We start from the raw sequence: 14,261 nt of genomic DNA, 5'->3' as shown, positions 1-14,261 counted from the left end.
GTTGCAGCTGACTTTACATAGGCACATGTGTGCACACACACATGTTGACAAAGATCACAGCTTGCAATGCCAGTGTTAGTGGGTTCTACCGTGCATTGTACACTCAACGTTCAACCATATTATGAGATCATGTGACTCTTTCCCATTTTTCACAGTGGCCAATAACACAGCAGTGCTCAGAGCTCAGCAGTGTAGAAAATGGGGCTTTGCAGCCACTTGTCAGTTTCAGAAAAAGTCTGGTCCGTTTCAACAATGGGTTTTCCCACTTTGCCTGCATTCCTTTCTGTTTCCTTTCATTCAAGGAACTAATGCTAAACTGCATGCACAAAACCTGAATCACAAGGATCTAAATGGAAGGTGCTTGCTGGATGCTACTATAGAACTGAGATAGGGCAATTGTGTAAATTAAAAAAAAACTTTGGATGCCCCCTCCACATGTCACAAGTAGTGCTCCACCCCAATTTACAAAAGTGTGTGTTTTTTTAAAAAAAATTGTGGCTGCAGAATAAATACACCGGAGGAAAAAGAATGGTGCGTAAGGCAGGCACAGAATCCTAAATCAAGATTAAAGGTTTACTGCTCTGAAAATCTGCTGTAAGATGTGCATGCATTATGGACCATAGAAGGTATTATCAAGAAGGTATTGTTCTGATTTTAGAAATTATGCTTGCATATAGAAAGCAGACAGAATCAAGGGGGGGGGGAAGAAATTAATATACAAGTGCTCCAAAAGAGAGAATCCAAATTAGAATCATCAACAGAAATTTGGCATATTCACATAACAAACAACATGCATGAGAGCTGCCACCTCCAGCTAGGGAAATTCCTGGAGACAGAAGGAATACTTTCTGGGGAGGGTTTGGGGCGGAGAGAGAGCTCAGCAGAGATATGATGCCGTAATGCCTACCCTCCAATGCTGCCATCCCCTCCGTAGTCTGGAAGTCAGTTGTAATGATGGAAGAACTCTATGTGCCACCTGGAGGTTGGTAACCCTGTAATTCATGTAGTTCACTAGTACAATGTCTTCCTGTTGACCTTTTCTCTTTTAAAGAACTCTGGTATCCATATGTAGTATATAAAATGTATTTAAAGGCTGTGAATACTACAGCCTACTAGGCTAAAACCAATATAATTCACCATAAAAGATGACAAAAAGCAAAGGAAGTTCAACAGTTTTCCTACCTTTGGGAGTGAGGCCCGTGACCCTGAACTCTGTGTTGTCATAGTAAGCACAGTTGTTATACCCAAAGCCACTCTGGCTGGAGCAGCATCCATATTGATCCAAAAGGACACCCAGGAGAGTATGACAATCAAGAGACTGGGTATATACATTTGAATGAGATAATAACCCATCTGCCGTTCAAGGTGGAATCGAACTTCAATACATGTAAACTTCCCTAGTTAACAACAGAGAAAGATTATCAATGGAACTATTTGCGCTTTTCTTCATAAGCAGCACGTGATCAAATGACAGATATTTTAAAACCTGTTTCCCATATTTCTTTCTTTATTTTACAAAATTTATACCCCACCTTTCTGCCTTCATAAGGGCCACCAAGCTAGATACAAATTAAACATACATAATACAATCACATCTTAAAAACCATTAAAACCAACTTAATTAAAACCAGAGCTAAAATACATGCAAAAATATTTTCAAAACCCAATTAAAACACTGGGTAGGAAGGAGGGCTCACTGAGGGAATGCCAAATGAAACGAAAACTTCACCTGCTGGGGGAAGATGACAACAGAAGGAGACAGACAACAAGTCTCCTTGGTTTCTAGAGTTTGGGTGCCATGACCAAGAAAGCCATCTCCCAGGTGGCCACCCACCTAATCTCAGAAGGTGTGGGCACCCAAAATAGGGCCTCTGGTGATGATCATAGTGGTGGGGTGGTTTTATAAGGGATCAGGTGGTCCTTGATATTACATTTATCACAACCTAAAATAGAACTGCCATGTAGACATGACTACATGCTTTTCATTCATTCTGTTTATTGAAAAAAGGGTTATTCATAAATACTTCTGATTCATAAGTTCTCTCTGATTACTCTGTGCTAGACACAAATAGCTGGGAATAGTCACAGGAGAGGGCTGTGGTTGCTGGAAACAGAATTCTGGACTAATGTAGACCTTTCCTCTGACTCAGCAAGGCAGTCCTTAACTTTGTTAGAAGACCTGCAGTGCACAGGTACTCTGCCATTCAGTCATTAGATACTCCCCCCCCCCATTCTGAAGACTGGCCCACTCTACCCAATGGAACATGCAAGTTTCTTCTCATTCAAAAAGAGAAGAAACAGGCCATAACTTATTACAGATGTCTTCATAGAAATGTTTGTACAAAGGAATCCCAGTTGAGATTTGTTTTAGCACAGATGAGACCCAAAATGTTAATTAAATGTTAAGGGAAGAACAATCATGCTTCTCTTAAAACATAAGGAATGCAGAGAGAGAGAGAGAGAGAGAGAGAGGAGGAGGAGGAGAAAAAGAAGAAGAAGAAGAAATGTTGTTTACTATGTGTGAGACAAGAATACACTACTGTTGGGGGAATTGCGCACAAATCTACATTGTGTTCTAAAGATTTCTCCTCTTTGTGCTCTGATAATTTTATTTAATCAAGAAAGGGTTTGGCATACGGTTTGCTCTACACGTTGATCAACAGTGGCACATGGACAGCTGTGCTTATTTTGTTTTCCTATCTAGCTAGCAGCAGTGTTCGCATACTATCTGTTTTGAAAAACAGGAAATAAATAAATTATAAACTATATCGAAAATAAATGGTCACTATACTGAAAAAGGGTTTGGAAACAAATCTTTCCCAAGAATCAGCACACTAAACAGCACTTGGGCTAAAAATCCTGTTACTTTTTGCATTTGAAAGGTGTTTTCCTTTAAGGGTATCTGAATAGCTGGAATTGGGATGCAGAGATTTTAGTATATTTTAGAAAACAGAATGTGGGGCTTGAGACCTAGGTTGAAATTCACTGGTCTCAGTTTCCCACGAGTAAATTGGGAAACAGTCTGGTTTCAAGGATGCAATCTATACAGTTTCACTTCAGTCCTTCTTTTCTATTTTAATTTTTCAGCTTCTTCATCTTCCTTAATGTCAATATTTCATTAAAAACAAATCTTCAGTCTTTCCATTCCTTTGCTTTATCCACCTTCCCTATTGTTTTGTCAGGACTTTAAAATGGAATGTGACCTAGTAACAGAAGACATATTTCGACTGCAAAACACTGAGGAAGAGATGTCCTTCTGAGTTTAAGACATCACATCCTGGGCTGTCATTTGGGGCTAGTGTGGCAGCCGTACATGTGCAGCACCTCTGCTCATGGATCATGGCAGCCACATGGTTAAATATTGCCAAAATGTTTGTAGGATTAACATCACAATAAACAGCAACGATTGTCCTTGCAGTTGTTAGCAGACTGTATTGGTCTCCTACCTGTGTTGTAATTCTTGGTGCAGTAACATAAATCTTTCTCTTCTTTCAACAGAAACTGAGGCAATGTGAGCCCATCAGCTACCTGCACAGCACCCTTTTCTTGCCACTCAAAGATGAGATCATTCATAGTGTATCCAACTAGAAAGCAAAGCAAGGCATATAAGATTCCAGCAAGCCATGTGTAATTCCAATACCAACTGTCTAGCAAAAGTAAATAAGGCATTAGCTTAGAAAAGTTCAAAAATATATTCTGTGACAAATCTATTTTTTAATTTGATTTATATACTACCTTCCCCATAATTTATTTAGGCCTCATGATAGCTTTATATGTATTAAGAATAATCTTTTCCTAACTTTGTGAGATATAAACTGGCAAAGAAGTTTTCAGAAACCATGACCTATGGCATTATTCTAATGTAATGAACTAACTCAGGATGTAGCCTGAGTGGAGCTTCTGGACTGGTACTGCTTTTCCATTAACAACTTAACAACCAACCAACCAACCAACCAACCAACCAACCAACCAACCAACCAACCAATCTTTATTAAAATGGTCTTTGACCAGCACAAAACATAACAGAATTCATATACTCAAAAGTTAAAAAGACTTTAAAATTAATTAACTCCCACATACAATAACTACAATGTTTAAAAATACAATTTTAACAACGTTCTTTAGATAATATTATTAAAAGATTTAAGTCTTCATTAAGTGACGAATTTTACAAGCTGCTGCAAAGAACTTCATGCTACCGACTGTAACCAGTGGGTTTTCATCTATTAATAATATTCTGGTATACATAGATTCTGAACAACCAGGATACCTGTTAAGTAAAGGGAAAAACAAACTTGATACAAATCTCCTGATAAAAGGGGCAACAAAGTAATACATGTTCTGGGGTTTCAATCTCCCCTGTGCTACAGGGGCGTAGCCTATTTTCCATCAGAACCTTTTTGTACCACCCCTCAAAGGCTGCGGTCACACACAGTAAATAATCCACTTTCAGTCCACTTTCAGTGCCCTTTCCAACTGTATTTTGCCAATTCACACAGTAAAATCCAGTTGGAAAGTGCACTGAACATGGACTGAAAGTGGATTATTTAGTGTGTGTGACCACAGCCTAAAACTGCAGAGGGGAGGGCTTAACATCTAGCATGCGAGAATGCCCTCCTGTGACTGGGTATCTCCAATCAGGAGAGGTAAGTGGCAGGAGAAGCTATGTATCTATTTACCCCCCCAGACGGAAGAAAGAGTCAGACAACCAAGGTTGGGTAAAACTAAGGCCACTTTATTTAACATAATGAAAGTAACGGAAAGGGCAAACAGAGAACAGCAGCACGGTCAAGGCCTGGTGACACCTTGACCCCATCCTTACCATACAATGGGCAAGACACCAAGGCCCCGGGTTGGAGCCAACTGTAAGTTGCTTGCAAACCCAGTCGGGCCCAGCGATTGGGATACGCCTTGAGAATCCCTCCAATACCACCACACGGCCAGCGTGGAGGATCCATCGTGGCCATCCCCAAAGGCAGTCTGCAATCCTCATCCCTGGCCGCACAGCCACAGGGGCGATCCTGCAGACCACTATACCCCCCATGGGGTTGCTGATTGGTGCTTACCAAGCCATATGGACTCTATCTAAGACCTACTTCTGCCCTGAATAAAGTGACAAATCCATCACATGGCACCATCCCAAGCCAATTCCTCAGTCCACTAGCTTCAGTGCAGGGTAGGCAAAAAACACCCCCTCTCAACTGCCAACCAGAGAGGAGGCAAAAAATTCCTACCCGGCCCCCCGTTCAATGGGGCAACCAGCCTATGCTTGCACGACAGACAGGGCAGGTGGGCGGGCCGAGCATGAGGTGGCAACTGAGAAGGGAGGAGCGTAGCCAGCTGTTAAAGAGGCTCTGGCTCCACCCCCCTCCAGAAGCCTGGCTGCAATTGCAGCCCTTCCTCTTCCTCCTCACGAGGAGGCAAAGATGGCCCTCCTGAAGCATGCCGTTGGCTGCTTCAGGTAAGGCTGAATACCTTGTCTGTGGACAAAAAAAGCCGGTGTCCTCTCTAGGTATTTCTGCCACTCAATATCCATCACCCTCTGCTTCAAAGTATATTTTGCCTGCTCATACCCCATTTCCAAGAAAGAGTGAGGGGGAAAAACCCAAACTCTCCAACTTGTTTATGACTGCTTTTAGCCATGTATATTGATAGCTGTCATTGAGAATCAAGGGAGTTAAGCCCTGAGGTTTCAAAATTTCACTTTAATCAAAGATTGAAGGAAGCAAAGCACACCCTGGCCTCAACTCTTACCATACCAGTTTCTAAACATAAGTTAGTATTTGAGACACAATGGGGCAATTAAAGAGCAGCCCTCAAAAATTTTGATTGCACTCGTTCCAGGGGTGGACCCATACAGAAATTGTGCCAACGTTTTGACCTGAAATAATTTAAGAGCCACTGGAATATAATGACCACCCTTAGTGCATAAAAATTTGATTATATTATGAGTAGATTTTTGTCCAGCATCAGCTACACATTCACAACGTGCCTTCCTTAAGCCGGAGGCTTGTAGTACCACCCCTAGATACTGAAAACTGGCCACCTGTTCTATCTTATGGCCATTTATACTTCACACCCTAGTTTTGGATCTCCCCCTGAGTGCCATAATTTTGTGGGTTTTTTGTAGTTTATTGCTAAATGATCTTTACTACAATATTGAGTAAGCACCTTTAGTGCTCTTTCAGTCCTCAATAAAATTACTGCATCATCTGTGTATAATAACACCAAGATTTGATGGTTCCCTAATTTAGGAGAATGGAAACCTGGATTGCTTAAATAACCAGCCATGTTATTGATGTCAAAAATAAAGAGTGATGGGACCAGAATACAGTCTTGTTTAACTCCCTTTGAAGTACTAATTGGGTTTGTAAAATGCCCATTCCTATTACATCTGAATTTAAAGGTGGTACTAGAATATAATCCATGGATTAGGAATTGAAGCCTACAATGTATTGATGTCCCTTCTAATTTTTCCCATAGTTTCTTCCTGGAGATAGAGTCGAAGGCTGCCTTCAAGTCAATGAAGGCAGCATAAAATAAAATCGAACTATACGATGAGTATTTTTCAATCAGGTGTTGCAAAATCAAATAATGATCTATAGTAGTGCTTCCCTCCCTAAAACCGGCTAGCTCATCTGATGTTTGACCTTCCTGCTCTAAACAACTTTTAGGTTTTTCTGAAAGATGACGAGCATGAAGTTTGCTCATAATATTAAGCAAATTAATTGGCCTATAGCTTGCAGGATCCTCCCTCTATTCCCTCTTAAAAATGGGACTATGATTGCCAGGCTCCAAACTTTAGGTCATATTCCATTAACAACCATTAACATTAACAATCATCATTACTAGACAGAGTATGGCAATTCTGCACATACCTGTGTGCATGGGACTGAAAGAAAGAATGGCTGCGGATCAGAAGCAGTTTACGTAGCATCTGGATAACGAGAGTTTCCATGGAGCCAGCCCCAATGGTGCAACTCTACATAGCATTAACCTTTTCTAATACAATTGCGATTGATAAGTAGCATAAGAAGAAGGGCATACACACTTGTCAAGCATAGAATAACTCAGATTTTAGCTGTATCTGAAGAAGTGAGCAGTGACTCACCAAAGCTTATACCCTGCAGCAAATTTTGTTAGTCTTTAATGTGCTATGGGACTCTTGTTCTTTTCTACTACTACAGACAGACTAACATGGCTACCCATCTTGACACAGTTATGCAACTCAATTTATGCATAAAATTAGGACTAAGAGCAAAAGAAATTTATCTAAGTAGGATGTCATTTTATTGGGCCTTTTTTTAAATATGCTGTCTTCTGAGAAAAGCATCATTATCTAATAGAAAGGCACCCAGTTCTCAGCGGAAAAGGAGCCGAGCTACTAATGCAAAGGTTTGTTGTTACTTCAAGCAAACAATAACTTAACTACAAACCCTTTCTCTCTTTGAATGATGTCATCCAACCAATAGCTGTAGGAGAGGATGGAAGGCATTCTTGTAGAAGAAGCAAAGCTGCGATCTAATGTTTCCACTCAAAAGTTGACTTTTAGTAGACATAGTCTTTTATACATTGATTGTCTTGTTGCCCTAATGAAAGAGGTTTGCATGAATTCTGTTCTTTTTCTCCTTTCCCTCAATTTTACACACACATCCCAGATGTGTGATTTTGTCTTGTAAGAATCTTTGCTGTAAGATTCAAATGTTATGATCATATCTTGTATGATTGACTGATGTTATTATCATATCTTGTAATCTGTGTACTGATTTATCATACTTATAATCTACCTTGTATCTCAGTAATAAAGGCAGGCTATAAATGAAAATAAATAATAATAAGAATAATAAGAATAATAAGAATAAGAATAAGAATAAGAATAATAATAATAATAATAATAATAATAATAATAATAATAATAATAATAATAATAATAAATGTAGATCGGATCACATAGGATTCCTAGAGTAATGTGTCATCACTTCTGGGTTCCCCCCCCCCTGAAAGTAATATCATGCCAAATGCAATATCATCTTTTTCAGCATGCAAAGCATATACTCTAGGACTGAATCCTTCTGGGTTCCCCCCCCCCCTGAAAGTAATATCATGCCAAATGCAATATCATCTTTTTCAGCATGCAAAGCATATACTCTAGGACTGAATCCTACCTCAAATTAAGCCAGAAAATTCATGTAATTCAGAACACACAGAAATGCCCTTACTAATTTTATGTCACTTGTCCAGACTTTCTGAAATTTTAATTAGTTTCCCCATGTTTATACATGAACATAGTCTTTAGTGATCTTCCTTTAAAATTAAGATTGGTTTGGCCATAATCAAATCTCCAGTCAGTAACAGTACAGGGTCTGTGGCTCAGTAGTAGACCATCTGCTTGGCATGCAGAAGTTCCCAGGTTCAATCCCCGGTATCTCCAGTTAAAAGATCTGGCAGTAGGTGATGTGAAAGACCTCTGCCTGAGACCTTGGAGAGCTGCTGCCAACCTGAGTAGACAAGGGTCTGCTTCAGTATAAGGAAGTTTCATGTGTTCATATGTGTATCTCTATAAACTACCTTGGTGGCTGCAGTGCCAAAGAGTTATCATGAAAATATTTCATGCTTTAGTTTGGATTTCTGAGGTCTTCTGATTTTTTAAACAGAAATCCAGAATACAACCTTAGTTCTTAACAAAATAGACTTGGCCTGTATATAATTTTACAGTTGTATTTTCCAGTGCACAGTATCAAAATAATATGTAACCCTATTATATATTCATCAGTGTTCCCTATAGGGAGTGACCCTCCAACGTGTATCTTGCATCATACCTTGTATGCATTCAGATGAAAACCAGCTGTGTGTAAAACAAATTTATCATTTGAAGCATGTAGATTATAGCCAGGAGAAAAATCTACAGAGTATAACTCATTGAACTGACAAGAAACAACTGCTGTGTCAAAATAGATTTTCCTAAATGAGATTCATTCATTTAATATGTGCTTTAATTATAATTATCTGTTGGGTAGTCTCCATCTCTTTCTATGATACAATTCATTTAAATGTGGGAAAAATCATGGCAGTTGTTGATATAGTAGATTTCCTTTTACTCTAACCTTTTCCCATCTACCTTGCTATGTATGGAAATCACCAAGAAAATAATATTAGACCAATACAGTGAGAGGTAGATGTAAATTACTCCACAAGGTTGACAATTTGCCACCTTATTTGTATACTAAAAACATGTTTCCATGGTTTGTATTGTGCCAATATTTACATAGGGTTGCTTTACCATCAGCTAGGCCTACTTCCTGGCCAAACATCTGGCCTTTAAGTAGCATCATGGCAGTAGATGCAGTGGGAACTTTTCAGAAGAGAATGCCAACCTGTTCTGCTGAAATACTTGTTTAGTCTACTTTTACCCTAGAGGGAGCTGTGGTGCATTCATTCTCTAGTGTTCAGGGTTTACTGAATGCAGGGGTCATTTCGTAGAAAAAGAGGTGCAGGAGCTAATTAGCATAACTTATTTGCATATGCCACCCCCCCTGACATCACTGGAAGTGTGTCAGAAGGCTCCACTGGACTGTTTTGGATTGCTAGCTATTGGGGGGGGGAATGTGCAGATCTGTCCTGGCAGAGGAGGGAGCGCTTGTACCTGAATAAAACTTGCTCTTAAAGGTACCACTGGACTGTTTTGGACCTGTTGGCTCTGCAACTTACCTGGCTGCTTCTTGCTCTGACTGAGGGCTGCTGGGAGCAGGGGGTGGGGCTTGTTGCATGTGCCCACCCCCTGGGCTCTTTACTGCTGGAGCAGAGCTCCTGTACGCTCCTGCAGGAAATGACCCCTGGTTGAATGTTTTCTCTTGCAATTCAGCCTAACTCTTTTTATCTTTCTCTTGGCTGTGTGTTAGTCTGAGTTAGCGCTTGTGCTCTGAAGGCCTCTCTGTTGTATTAGTGGCCTACAGTCAGTTATTGTCCTTTTGCAAATCCTGTTGCAGTAAAAGTAATTGAAAGCAAACTTCAAAGCATAGGGTTGGATTATTTCACAAACTTTGCCAACACTTGCAACAGGCATGAAAATCAGGATAGAGGATCCCTTAATCAATAATGTACAAATTACATGACAGTTTGGGCAGAGCAACCTGTGATGAGAGAAATTTATGAGTTCAGCTTATACTATTTTTTCTTTCTTTTTTCTTTTAAAGCAGCTGCAAGAGAAACAGGCTGAATTTGATTAGAGCTGCTGTGCCAGGGAAAGTCTTTATTAACCTTTTCCTCACTTCCCCCCTGCTTGACAACCCCATAAATAAGCTGGTAGCCCCCAGAGAGGACAGCAACATAGGTGCTCAGTGCTTAACATTCTCCCCTCTTCTTTCAGCTCACACGAGAAATGATTGGTAGGAACAAACGACATTTTTGCTGTTTTAAATATTTAAGAGAGTACAGTCTGTTAACTCAATCGCCCTAATGCAAGTGTATTATTTAATAAATCATCCGACTCTTATTCTGTAGGTCCTCAGCACATGAGTTCATCCTGCCAGCATTTTTGTCTCAGATTATTTTTAACTCACTGAACTCTCTGCTGTAGGGTAAAAGTTTAATAAAAATAGCAAAAATCAAGAAGAAAATGATCTCTGTTCTGACCTTTGAATGTTCTTCATGGACATTTATTTTTAATGTTATAAAATATGTAGAATAAACTTGTGTGCATGTTATGGACTATATGGTGTACAAACTGTGAACTCACCTAAATCAACTGCACTTTTAAGTTACAATACTAAAATCCATAATGGGAAAAAATAGAGCTGAATCAATATTAGAAAGCTACAGATCACATAAAGTGTGATGGCTGCCATTTAAACGCCCTCTGAAATACCACGGGGCACTGTCAAAGGGAGTCTTGTCACCAGTGCTCCCTCTAAACTGTGGTGTCTTGTGAGCAAAAATTCTGCTTTGTGACCAACTGGCATTGAAGTTGTGACTGAGCAATTTGGCTACTGCATAAATTAGTTTGCTCTGGAGCTATCCTTCCTGAGCTGATACAAGAATCTGTGAGCTAGAGGCTAAAAAACTGTGAGGTAGCTCACACTAACTCAGCTTCGAGGGAACACTGCTTGTCACCTTGTTCTATGAGATGCTGCACTGGCCAAAAAAGGGTGTGGAATGGGTAGAGATGTGAAGGCCTGGAAAAAAAACGGGAAAAAAAACTTTTTTTTCCTTTTTTTTCCTGAAGATTTTTTGTTTTTTCCTGAAAAATTGGAAAAAATGAAAAAAGAGAAGAAAAGAAAACAAATATTATGGAACGTTTTATTTTAACATGATGAATAAAATATTTTAAGACAAGGTGTTCAAATATTTTCCAAATCATTTCTAATATATATATATAAATAATCAGATTGATCTAATTTCTGTACACTGAGGACAAGCAAGTCCTAGGTTACAAACTGAACTCTCCAATGCAAGAACAAGATGCATTTCTTCCTTTAGGAGGTGCGATTGTCAGAAGAAAATAAAAAGGTTTTAGTTTTGTTTTTGCATGTGGGTGGGTATTCTGTTTGTAATAATTGTTTGGATACACTATATTTTTAATATACTAGTTGTGATAATTTCATGCCAAATAAAAATGTCCATAGTCATATTTTCTGTTCCTAAAGTAACAGAATGACTTTCAATCTAGAAAAGACAAAAGAAATGCTAATGTAGCATTTTTTTTCAATTTTTCCGAAAATTTCCGTTTCCCCCCGAAAAAAACCCGGAAAAAAACCGGGTTTTTTTCCGAGCTTCAAAATTTCCGGAAATTTTACATCTCTAGGAATGGGTGATCAGACTATGGCTGGCTCTACAATCAGGAAGGTGAGGTGGTATCTTTAGGCAGCAGACTGGGGTGGGGGAGGTTCCACTGCCTCAACCCATGGTCACCCGACCCCACTGTCCACACCCCACCTAGGAGGTGGAGCCACTATTGCTCTTTACCTCCCCGTTTCCCAGGTGCCTTTAAGACAATGTAGGCAAATTACACCTGCCTCAACTATAATAAAAAACATGGGACCTTATTTTATTTGTGCCTGGTGGTTTTTTCCTTTCTGTGTTTGATTTAAAGTGCCTTTTTGGGTTTAAAATCCTGTTACTTGTAAATAGTCAATAAAATCTTTGTTATTTGTTTAAAACCCCAGCCTGGTGCTCTGACCATGGAATCTCCCCCACTCTGCCTACTACCATTGTCTTAAGAAGGGTCCTGGGAGGGAAAAAGCCCAAAATGTACAGGTGCCAACCCTCCAAGAGAAACCCAAAGTTAGGGGTTTCCAAACCCCAGGAGTCAGCCAGAGGGTCTCACTGCTCCTCAAGAAAGGCATAGGGAAGTCAGTGAGTGGTGGCAGCTACTGAAGAGTGACAGAAGCCCACCAAGGAGGTGGGAAGGTGAAGCAGGGTTCACGAGCCACAAACCGGCCACTAAGTCACCCAGGGTTGAGTGTGGGCGTCCGTTTTGCCACAGTGGAAAACTGAATTCTGGCCGTGGTCACATGGCAAAGTTGCCGCAGGAAAGGCACGAAAGGTGGGCGGATTATCCGGACGCGATCGCACCCTAAAATCTGGGAAGTGGAGCGCACCCGTGGCTTACCACCGACAATGCGCATTTAAAAACTAGTACCTCCAAGGTACTAGTAAACGTTTGCCACGGGCTGCCTCCAGACGCCCGTGGTGTGATCACGCTGGCACGCGGCATTCCCCTCCGGTCCCTTATGTTAGCCAAATTGCCTTGAATTATATTGATTGGCAATAGGCAAATTAGGGTTCTCACCAATGTATACAGAAGTCCCATTTTCGCTGTAAGTATCTGAACAGACACAGAGACTAGATTCAGTAAAATATAATGTCTCTTTACTGGGAGATATATATCATTCAAACAATACACAACCACACACACATTTATACATATGCTAGGAAATAAAGATAGATCCTTAACACAGTTGCTTTAGCAGGATATTTGTTGGTTGGGCAATATTTACCTGTCTTCATTAGTTAAGCCATTCCAATGGAAGAATGGAGGGGTTTAGAAATAGAAAATGGTGAACACGTGCTCTGAACCAGCAGAACCACATGGACTCTAGCTGCAGACTAGAGGTTAAAGATGGAGGTAGGGTATGTGGATAGTAAGCTGGACATAAGAGGGTTAAAGCTTCGATAGGGGTCGTGGAGAGGGTAAGTAAGAGAGAGACCATGTGGTCGGGCAGTATCTTTTATAACGTGGTGTAGGGGGGCTGGTTAGGTTGGCCACATCCCCCTGTGACACTTCCTGTTAGTCCGTCCCATAAAACATACTATTGGCTGGCTGGAAGAGGGGAGGGGGGCTAAGGAGTGGTCAATATTGAGAGCTAGAAACTTGATCTGGGGACTGGCACCTGGATGAAGGATGATTGAATCATGAAGGCTGAATGAATCATCAGGCTAAGGCTATTGTCTCATGATTAGATTTGTAGGTAGCTGGAAGAGGAGGTGGGGAGAGAGGTTGCCTACATGTGCTGGAAGAAACTCCTAATGGTGTCTGGAGTTCTCTGTCCTCATGTTTTCCATGGCATGGCATCTGAGGCTTGGTGCTGGCTTATGGGACTGCTTCATCTCACAGCAGGCAAGATGGCTGGTGACTCTGGACTATCACTGTGGCAGCAACACTAAAGGAAGGTGTCCCTCTTTCAGGTGTGCAGTCTCAACAGGTATTCTCAGGTCTTCATGTTGTACAGTCCCTTTGCACAGTTCATATTCCATAAAAACACATTGATAGGCTTGCATGGCAACACTTGTTTACCTGCTGGTGCCGAGGGAAGGGCCTGTGCTGTGCCGCTGGCGCATCTGACTGCGTAGTCGCAGATCAAACTGCGCTGGGGCAATTAGCCATGCCTCCCCCCCGCGATATCTGGCCCGTGTGCCTGGGGCTTCTGTAACCCTTCAGCAGCAACCATCTATACCTTGTGCCAATAGTAACTGATGGACCTCTGATCCATGTGTTTATCCAGTTGAAGATTAATTTTATTTTTTATTTTTAGATACTGATCTGAGCATGAGTAAAAGATTTGAAAGTGGCGCTAGCAAGCGCAAGAGACAGAGACTTGAAAATGCTGTGGTCAGGGGTCGTTTCGTAGAAAAAGAGCTAGGGAAACTAATTAGCATAACTCATTAGCATATGCCACACCCCCTGATAGGGTTGCCAAATGTTACTTACCTCCTCGGCGGGGGACTCCCGGGTACCTCCTGGTGTGTGCGCGCCATATCTACGT

General features: G+C 40.8%; 1 protein-coding gene across 1 annotated transcript in view; it reads right to left on the bottom strand.

Annotated features, from left to right (window-relative positions):
* GLRA3 (glycine receptor alpha 3) overlaps nt 1–14,261 on the bottom strand; it is a 111,645-nt gene that overhangs the window by 16,361 nt on the left and 81,023 nt on the right. Inside the window, exons 6-7 of the mRNA XM_015408142.1 lie at nt 3,447–3,584; nt 1,183–1,397 (exon numbers count right to left, since the gene is read on the bottom strand). Of these exons, the coding sequence (XP_015263628.1) occupies nt 1,183–1,397; nt 3,447–3,584 (353 nt within the window). The remainder of the gene's footprint in view (nt 1–1,182; nt 1,398–3,446; nt 3,585–14,261) is intronic.

The sequence above is a fragment of the Gekko japonicus genome, unplaced genomic scaffold (genome assembly GCF_001447785.1).
Source record: "Gekko japonicus isolate JY-2015 unplaced genomic scaffold, Gekko_japonicus_V1.1 scaffold109, whole genome shotgun sequence".
Taxonomy (NCBI): Eukaryota; Metazoa; Chordata; class Lepidosauria; order Squamata; family Gekkonidae; genus Gekko; species Gekko japonicus.
Note: the sequence above shows the minus strand (reverse complement) of the source record. Positions and strands in the feature narration are given on the sequence as shown.